Source organism: Alligator mississippiensis, chromosome 3 (assembly GCF_030867095.1).
Source record: "Alligator mississippiensis isolate rAllMis1 chromosome 3, rAllMis1, whole genome shotgun sequence".
NCBI classification, from domain to species: Eukaryota; Metazoa; Chordata; order Crocodylia; family Alligatoridae; genus Alligator; species Alligator mississippiensis.
Genome location: NC_081826.1, coordinates 288,842,173 through 288,852,201, shown reverse-complemented (window position 1 = coordinate 288,852,201; position 10,029 = coordinate 288,842,173). Strand labels below are relative to the sequence as shown.

Here is a 10,029-nt window from a genome sequence, read left to right as displayed (position 1 = left end):
ATGACCTTTCACCCACTTCCTCCCGGCCCCTCCCCCAGGACTACGCGGCGGGACCCGCACGTTGGGCCGCGGCGGTTGGAGGGCGCCGCTGCGGCGAGTACGGGCTCGTGTGTGTGTATTCTAATCTTTTTTATTATTTTATATATCTAGTTGTATGAGGGGTTGTTTTGGGGGCGGTTCGTGGCTCTGGAGCGCGGCCGCCGCGCGCGGAGGCGGTTGGAACCGTTGGGATTCGACCGTTGGAACCGTTGGAATTTGAACGCGCTGCGCCGCGGTTGCCTGGCAACGGCCCCGCCCTGCTCGTCTGAGGCGAGAACGGGGACCCCAGTCGGGGACCCCTCAGCCCGCTCCCGGCCTTCCCGGCTGCGGCAGGTGCTGGGGGAAGGTGGGGCAGGACAGGGTGGGCGGGGAGGGGGAGGGGAAGGAGGAGGCAAGCCCTGGTCCGTGATGAGGAGCCCACTGCGCAATCCGAGCTGCTGGTAACAGCATGATGGAAATGGTGCTGAGGAAAGCACCTGAGACCAGGGCAGGGTGGGCAGCGGGGGGGGGGGGGGGCGCTAACACCCGCCAAGCAACACTCATCCCCTGCCCCACTTCTCTGTGCCGCAGGAGATGCCCAGTGCAGGCCGCAGTCGCGGGACACGGTGGAAGAGGAGCCGTGCGTGCGGCAGGGAGAGAGGAGCCGCGGGGACGTGACTCTGGTCGAGCTGCTGAGACCTCGGCACGGTCTCTGCGCAATGGGGTGGACGTATGCGTGGCTCGTGGCACAGGGAGGTGGGATGGTCTGCGTGGGGCTTTGTTGCGAGGGGAAAGTTGCTGTAATGGTGGGAACGCCGCCTCGCACCGCGGAGTCCGCGCTACGTGCCTCACACACTTGACTGGGTGATCACGTACTAAATTTAGACTGGCCACAAGTGCAAAGTAACTATCACACAATGAACTGGTCAGTCGCACAGTAATTGCCACACGGGCAAAGTAATCGTTAGGGATCTGGGTTCACCATTTGCCACAGAAAAACATGGTGAAACCAGACTTTTCTCATTTTAAGGAGAACAACCTGGGGAAAGGTGGGTTTCCCCTTGCAGATTGGCAGAGCTCCAGCCTGCGAGGGGCTGGGGGGAGCGGGAGGAGGGCAGTCAGGCAGGGGCACCATGTGCATGTACATATATATGTGCATGTGGCCACCAGGCAGCAGTGGAGAGCAGCTCTCACAGGTAAATCTGGGGGTGGGATTGAGGCCCCTGTAGTAAGAGAGAGTTGGGCAGGGCTGGGCCTGCTGCCCAGCCAGGGTGGTGGCAGAGCCTGGGGCCATGTGTGGCAGCAGGGCCTGGGCAGGGAGGGGGATGGGCAGCCCATCTAGGGGACAGCAGGGGGGGGCAGGCTGGGGGCTCCCTGCCCTGCTGCTCTCTGCCTGGGGCCTCTGCAGCCCAGCAAGTGGGGTCAGGTGTGGAGACTTGGTGCCGCTGCCAGGAGCCCCATGCTATCATGCTAAGGCACCTCCTGCCTGCCCAGCAGCAGTGGGGGCGGTGGCACAGAGTTGTAGAGAGCGCCTTGCCATGGTGACATGGGGCTCCCAACACCAAGCCAAGCCTACCCCTCTCAGCTGTGCCACACTGGGTCCCGTCCACTAAGCTGCAGAGGCCCCAGGGGGAGGGCAGCAGGGAGGGGCACCCCCGAGGCTGCAGTGGGCAGCCTGCATCCACCCCTGCCTCATGGGCTCCACTCCAGCCATGCTGCCTACAGGGGAGGGAGAGCTGGGAGCCATGTTCCACTCGGTCTGCAGCGATCTCTGTCTTCCTCAGGCAGCAGCCAGGGCAGCTAGGGGCCCCCACAGCGGGGCTGGGGAGGGCAGGTGGCTATGGGTGGGGCTTGAGGGGCACCAGCAGGGCTGTGGGTTGGGAGTGAGGGGCAATGGCATGGACAGGACACCAGCATATTAGGGCTGCTCAGTGCCAAGCAGCAGTGGGGTGGGTAGCTGCAGCTGGACCTGTGTCCTGGTGAGCAAAGGTGGCAGGGAGAGCTCTAATTTTCTATGATAAAATCAAGCACCAAAATTTATAGGTATTTAAGATTTATTTTATTATAGTGATTGAGGCACTGGTAGGCTTCCAATTTGCTTAAAAAACAGGACCAAGTGGCTTTAGAGAGAAATTAAAATTGGGTATTAGGGGGAAAGGAAATCAACTTTGTGGGTAATCTGTTGCCATGCCTAACTATCTTAAGAGGCTGAGCAGTTCCCTTACAAGTTTTCAAGATAAACAAGTTTTCAGGTTAAACAAACATTTGGATTGGTTTTAGACAGGGCTGATCCTGCCTTGAGCCAGGGACTAGGGGTAAGCGATGAAAGTAGCACAGGCTTAAACACGACTGTGGGCCTTTAGCTCACAGCTCAGTCATCATATAATCCTTTGCAGCACCTGGGCAAGTCATGAGACCTCCACATACCTTGGGCAAAATGAGAAAGTGACATCATCTGTAAATTGCCTAGCTCTATGAAGTAAAAGTATTACATAGGCATTTAGAGCCTACATAATATTTTGGAAGAGTCTAAACTGGTTCAATCACTAACTTTAGGGACTTTTTAAAATCAATTATCTCCCATTTATATGTTTAAGCACTTGTATACATTTGAAAGTCTGACACAGGGTCTGTGAATCTTGTTATGTACATTTAATAGCACCAAAAAACAAAAAAACAACAAAGCTGGGGGAAGCCTTGTTTATTCTTTGGATCAGACCCAGTCTAGAAGTGTATTTTTCTTAAGTGCAAAAGTTTCCATATGAGGAAGCAGTGCTGTGGATCCAAGGCATACATCTCTCAGGTCTTGGCCAGGGTACAAAACATGGCAGCATTTGCTGTTACTGGCTCTTTGGCCACCTGTACAATTACAGGGTACGCGTCTGCAGCTTGCCTAGGATGTTTTCCTCCCAACTCTTAAAGAGAGCAGGATGTTTCCAGCAGACTAGGATTTGGGGAATGGGGAACAAAAAATTAATTGCTTCAAATTTCAATATAGAGTGATGGTTTTAGCAAGTGTTTCAGATTTAAGGCAAGCAAGAATTTTGTTTAACAGGTTGTATCTCAGGTAGCTTGAATCATGTAAGAAAATGGGATACCTAGCTTTCCAGATAAAATCTGATTATAATTTAAAAAAAAAAAAAAAAAAAATCAGTCATCATTTAGATTAGGAACATGGGTCAGAAAACTAGTGCGTGCATCAATGCCATACTTGCCATGTGACAGAGAAGAACTGCTTTCTTCATGCCTGTGCTCTAGCAAGGATCATGTCCCAGTAAATCACTATTGATTGTGTATTTTTAAAATCTGAAGAATACAAAAAGTTAGGAAAACAGTATCACTTGTAATAACTGCAGCCTTCTCCAGTTTTCTGCTTGAGGTTGATTGATTACATTGAGTCTGCCATCAATGATAACTTTAAGGGTACCAAAATAGTCATTTTTTTGTTTTTTACTGGTGCTAGTTTGCTGTACTAATGCTTCCTTTTCTAAGATGGAGTTGTGAAATTTGAATAGCGGGGTAACTGAATTTAATATTTCTTGCCGTTCAGTAGATATTGTTGGGATTCATTTGCCAGGCAATCTTGAAACAAGCCACTTCCTGTACTAGCCGCAAATGTTCATGAAGGAAAAAGAGGAATTTGGTTTTAAACATAGAGCACATGGCCATGCACAACTATAAGTATGACTGCAAATGTTATTTTCAGATCTATTAGATGCTCCCATTGTGGATCCTATTTTAATAGCCTCAAAATGCACATTACCATCGGTGGTATTTAGTCTGCAAAAAAGAAGGTGGGGGAAGAGGAACGAAGGAAGGGGAAGGAAGTATTGACAACAGTTTTCAAATATATAAAGGGCAGTTATATAGGAGGAGGGTGTTAGACTATTATCTGTGGTTTCAAGGTACAGGGCACAGAGTAACAATCTTAAATTGCACCATAGGAAACTTAAGTTGGATATTAAGAGAACTTTCTTACTCTGACAGTGGTTAAACATTGGAGCAGGTACCCAGATAGATTGAGGAATCTTTGAACTTGCAAGTTTTTAAGAGCAGGTTAGACTAACATTTGTGTATGATGCTAGAGAGAAAGAGAGAGATAGCCCTATTAGTCTGAATTCAGGCAGAAGGCAGGACAGGGTGGCACCTTAAAGACAAATCCAGAGAGAATCTTTTTTAGGTAACAGCCTAGTCAGAGATGATCCTGCCTTGAGCAGGGTGATTGGACTAGATCATTGTTTCTCAGCCCATGGGTCGTGACCCAAAAGTGGGTTGCAAGAATATATAAGAGGGTCGTGAACAAACTTTAAAATTGGATTCTCCCTTAAAAAGAGAAAAAAATGTGAGAAACTATGGCTTTTCCCTTGCAGACTGTCAAGAGTTGCAGTCTGCAAGGAGCTGCTTGGGCATCCCTCTCCTTCACACACACTCCTCCCTGCCCCACACACTAGGAGTCTGGGGGTGGGGGGCAGTGGGTTGGGACTGGCCAAATGTTTACAAATGGGTCCTGGTATGAAAACGTTTGAGAACCGCTGGAGTAGATGACCTCCTGAGGTCCCTTCAAGGCCTACTTCTCCATGATTCTGTATGGGAAAGCTATATCAGCATATTTTCAGCTCTTTTCAGAGCAGCAACATGTACTTTGTCCCTGGAGGAGAAAGATTTACCTCCTGCTGCTCTGTATTTCATCTCCCTCTCCCACTGGGTTACTATATCTCTGCTGAGCCGAGGGAGAAATACCATCCTCGTGGAAACAGCAGTTCTTCCAGCTTATCTGAAGGGTTCTGCAGTCCAATGTATGCACTCTTGAGTTTTTAATTATTGTACAATACTTCACTCACATGGAAGTCACTTCCAGTGACTTAAATAGTGTTTTGTATCTTACCTTTGATGGTACAGTCATAGGTAAAAGCTTTCAGTTGGATCATTTGTTACTGTTCAAAGTGTTCTGAAGTCCTCAACTGGAAGCTACTGTTGAAAAGCAAATAACTACTACTACATTCTCAGGGTTGTCCAAAAAGTTGCAACTTAATTTATTCAAAATTATTTATTTCACAAATTTTTATCCACAGCTGAATATTACAGTAACCATTACAAGCATTTTCCTATAAACAAAGGTGTAGTTTACAGATTGTTCAAAATGGAAAAAATATTATTTTATCAGCAGTAGTATTTCATCTACACTATCAGGATTCACCCTCAAGTACCATTCGACTTCCTTCAGAGCAGCTGTTCCTTCTGCTTAAGGTAATGAGACTTCACAACAAAAAATAGGTCTTACATTAGTATTAGAGCGCATTTTTTTTGGATAGTTTTTCAAACTCCACTGAAATTTAAAAAAGGAAAGTTTGTATTTACTGGCACTTGTACTTTTAAAGAAGAAATTCTGTAAACTTGAGGAGAGTATATTCTCTCAGGTGTTTCACTAACATTCACTCTTATCATTTCAGAAAGAAAATGTTTAGTTATGGTTATTATATGCAATTCAATAAGAGTAGAAGTGAAGGTTTATGGTGCTTCATGCAATTCACTTTAATTAGATTGGCACATTTAAGTGCAGTCAAACTCATCTCAATTCTAAACTGTGCAATTATGTCAGTCTGACAAGAACAAAAGTTTATATAGTCAGGTAATGGGTTTATACTGAACAGGGAAGAAAACATAACCTAGTGTTTGCAGATCTTACTTGTACTGTACAAAATGAAGGCTGGATCTTGGAAATGCTTAGAGAAGAGCTTAACTACACTGGGTTTGATTCTCCACTTTGTTGCACAGGTCTCACAAGGAGACAATCAGTCCAGGGACTACTCAGGTAAGTTATTTTACGTGGGGGAGGGTTACAATTCTCTTGTCCTTACTCATATGCAGGCAAGTAGTCCCATTGGATTTAGGGGAGTAATTCAGTAAGCAGAAGAGTCCTGCAAGAGCAGGAGCTGCACAGTTTAGTTCTACAAGCTGATGTTCTTTCCCTAAAGCATGGTATAACCATGACCAGTAGCTAAGAAGAGCAATTACAAAAAATGCAAATGAAAGGAAGAGGAACTGAAGCAACTTTCAGACTAAAATAAATATTTTGGAAGTTGTCCTGGATGTCTTAGGAATGTCTCAAGCACAGACTACACAGCACAGAATGCACGCATGAAGCCATGTGTATAGTCAGATATTTCAGAGTTATTTTCATATTAAATAGTAAACATTTCCTTGGAGATTAGGAACATCATCCTCAGAAATGCGAGTCATGCAGAAATCAATGTGTCCAGTAATGTTTCTTCTGTGAGCTCCAAACACGGTCGCAAGCCTTTCCAGTGTAATATTTTATAAGCATATTTATAAATGTACAGACAATTCTTACGATTAAAAATCTTCCCACAGTTTAACACGTTTCAGAGAAACGGTGATTAAGAAGTCACAGTTACCTTAGTAACAGCTAAAAGGCACACAGTGGGAAAGTGCTCAACTTAACCATTAAAGGCAAATCCAAAAAGCAAAGTTCTCAAAGCCATGCTCTCATTTTGAACAGCTCTTTACATTGAAAAGAAATGTCCAATTTTTAAGGAAGAAAGAAAGCATTCTGAACACAGCAATATTAGCTTTTTATAGAAAAAGCTGCAAGATATTTAAAAAATTGCTAACAGAAAAGATCATGTATATTTTAAGATATTTGCTACAGAATCCTCTTCCAAATGCAACTTCTTGGATAGATTATTACAAATCAAAACATCAAATCCCAGTTCCTATTTCTAAACTAATAGCTTGTAAGAGATTCTTGTTATAATATCTTTAAATTATGTTCCTCACAACTTCCAGCTGAAGACTTGTGCCCTTAACTACATTTCATACCCATGATTAGTATCAAGATGATTGTAGAAGAGGATTCTGCAGCTTTCTTTCCTTTAGTTTAATTGATGAGCATTAAGTTCTATGAATCCCTTGGGAGTTCTGCAAATTTACAGCAGTAGAGAGAGGTAGAGAGACCTGAAGAGCCTGAGAGGAAACTGCTGGCCTAAAATGAATTGTGAGAATAGCATGTGTGTCACCATCTCACTAAATTTTGCTTCTGGATTATTTCATTTCAGTGAGGAAATGAGTTCATTTCCAGAAAAGAGGATAGGATCTGTTTGCAAACTAAAATGCAATGAAAATTTTAACACTTGAAGAGGTAGCTACAATAAATAAAAAGGCTACTGTAGACAGGGATTGGACAGTGAGAAAGTGGGTTTGCTGAGCTACAGGCAGCAATCTGGTAGCGTGACCCTACTGTATATGGGAAGGAGATGCACTACTGAATATATACAGTAGATGCAAAGGGTCACAGAGCGTAATTTGGAGGTAGCAATGGTACTGTACAGGCAAAAAAAAATTATGCTCTATTATGAATAGTGGGTATAGGAAAAAGTTACTCCTCTCCCTGTTAACTGGTTTAACTATATCTTTCACTGGTCAAAGCTATACGAAACCATAGTTTTCTGTTTGAGAGCAGGAATTTACTGTAGACGTAGTCCAATACAACTTTTCACAGCACTCGTTTCTTGTTTAAAATGTGCTTTTGATAGCAATATACATATATAGTACATACAGGACTATTATAGTGTGTGTATATACATAATTATATACATAATGTTCAAATTAAAACATTTCTTCTCTAAAAGAAGACTGGTATCCTTCTGGGTGTGATGCATGGTTACAAGATGCTACATTTTTTTCTAATGCCCTGGGTTGGCTGGATACTTAACAACAACTTTGCTAGTTGAATATGATTTACACCAACTAAAAATAGTGTGAAAAATTCAAAGAGGCCTTTGTGAAAGCACTTAGTCATCATGGAATTGCTGAGGTGCTAAAGGAACTATCTGCAAAGCAAGCAAGTTACCTAATTGGGAGTACTATGGAGGTGAAAAAGCTCAAACTCTCATAGTTCTAAGACCACTTTGAAGGTGGCAAGTGGCTTAGCTTCAGTTTGCAAGCTGGAAAAGTTAGAAGCGGGGAGAAAAAAGGTTACTACTTTCATGCTGCAAGGTCATAATTTGCAAACAACTGCCATTGTCAGGTAACACAATCGTTGCTACTATACAACTGTTTACCTTTGATGTGTTCTTCTGGCCAGGGTGGCATTTCCAGTGACACTGGGAATTAAAAATCAAACAGATTTGTACACTGAAAGTGATCAGCGAATGCTTTAGAAATAGCAGACTTCTAATGAACAATAGGGAGAGGCAGCCTTTTGTATTGTTGATTTAAAGTCCTATTGGTTATAAATACTTAACTAAAGATCTTATGTTTTAAAAGATTTGTACCAATTTTATTAATAAAAATTTAAGATCACTGGTCATTTGTGTGCGTTAATAAATGGGCCATTAAAATACTAGCTGTGTTTTGTGTTAAACCAGTTCTGTCTTTTACCTCTTTTTCACTTTAGAACACCGTCAAAGAAATGTTTTATTACTAGTCTCTTCCTAGTTTTTTAGGCCCTTAATTTGCAATACTGGTTAGTAGAAGATTTACTTTGAATTAAATGGGTGAAATACTAATCCTGTTGAAGTCAATTGGCATTTTTTCAATTGACTTCAGAAAGGCTAGAATTTTACCCAGTGTGAACAGAACCAGAGATTTCATCAATAATGGGGTTGGTTTTGCATGAGTTAGTGGTATAGAGACAGGTTTATGACAAGGATGTTGGTACTGACTCCAAGACCAAGGGGACAACTGCTGCCTTCCATTGTTGTGTAAAGCACTAGAAGTCCATAGCAGTCCTTACCTACCCTGCAGCATATGGTAGCATATACCTCTTAATATTCTGGGGTAAAGCCAGGAGTGCAGCTTGGGATGAGAGTTTCCAAGACTAAATGTGGGAAAGAAGCTACCAAGCCTCTGGAATTATTGCACCAAGAAGAAATGCTGTTGCCCATCATGAATTTGGGGATGGGAGAAAAATCCTAATGGGCAGTCCTAGCCACCTCCCTACAGTGTGCACAGAAGTAAAGCTCATTTTATGGACAACAACAGTAACTCCCCCAGAAAGTGAGATAAAATCCCCTTGGATGGAAGCAAAAATCATCTTGAGTCCATCACCTCAACCCTTGTGACAAATACTTATTTTTTAGTTTCTCAACAGACCATCCTGGTACCACAATTAGCAGCAGAAGTAATGAGATGCAAAATTATGTCTCTGTATAGAAATACATTAATATGCTCAAACCACCTGCTCATCAAGGACATAAGTTGTCTGAAGCCAGAATAAGTGTGTAGAATTTTGTTTTAAATTTTTAGCTGGGATTTCTTCATAGCTGTGTATGAACATCTTCCACCTCACTAGTGTTTGCCATGTATGGCTGTTGGCAACTCTTATGGACTTTGTACTATTTCAGCATAAAATCAAGCAATAAAAAGTGCTTTCAAGTATTCTTATCCAAAGCTGGAAATTACCAAAAAAAAAAAAAATCACATACAAGATCAGTTTCTTATTTTACTGTACATTTTAGCACTGATTCATCACTGCATATCAGTTCTTTCACCATCTTGTTTGGTCCATATTTAAAGAAATCCTTAAATTTATTTATTTTTTTTTGCTTAAATTCTAAGGAAGGGAGATAGGTTTAAATATATTTTCTTCAGACTTTATTGAGAAATTCCAAGTTGAGAGAAGCAGGGATGTGAATAGAGTCCATGGTGATGGAGGATGGGCTGAATGGAAACAAAACTGGAAACGTGTATTTGAAGTCTAGCAGCAACTGCGGAGGGTCGTTTCGCTCTTGCAAATGCGCCTACGGAATGTGGAAGAAAAAGAAGAGCATAATGTCATGTTATTTTTCTACTAGCATTCGCAACACTCAACAGAATAAAAGATCTGAAGAGAACACCCCTATGGAAGCTAAGGTTCCAGATTCATTCTGAAGGGCAGGGGTGTTAAACTCATGCCTCAGGCTACATCTGGACTTCAGGCCTTCATGTGGGGTGCATCCAGTCCGGGGCACAGCAGTTCCAGCTCGGGGCATGCACTGGTGGCAGTAGCTC

At 43.1% G+C, this 10,029-nt stretch overlaps 1 protein-coding gene, 1 long non-coding RNA gene and 1 other non-coding gene across 3 annotated transcripts in view; 2 read left to right on the top strand and 1 right to left on the bottom strand.

Moving 5' to 3' along the window:
• Nucleotides 1–5: 5 nt before the first annotated feature.
• On the top strand, nt 6–8,347 carry LOC132249654 (uncharacterized). The gene is made up of 2 exons (XR_009461173.1): nt 6–372; nt 610–8,347. It is a non-coding gene; the product is annotated as an uncharacterized LOC132249654 (long non-coding RNA).
• On the top strand, nt 439–524 carry LOC132249697 (small Cajal body-specific RNA 18). The gene has a single exon (XR_009461263.1). It is a non-coding gene; the product is annotated as a small Cajal body-specific RNA 18 (non-coding RNA).
• The window catches only part of MYO5B (myosin VB), a 404,810-nt gene continuing 399,799 nt past the window's right edge, over nt 5,019–10,029 (bottom strand). The window contains exon 39 of the mRNA XM_014593958.3: nt 5,019–9,779. Coding sequence (XP_014449444.1) covers nt 9,627–9,779 — 153 coding nt within the window. The 3' untranslated portion in view covers nt 5,019–9,626. The remainder of the gene's footprint in view (nt 9,780–10,029) is intronic.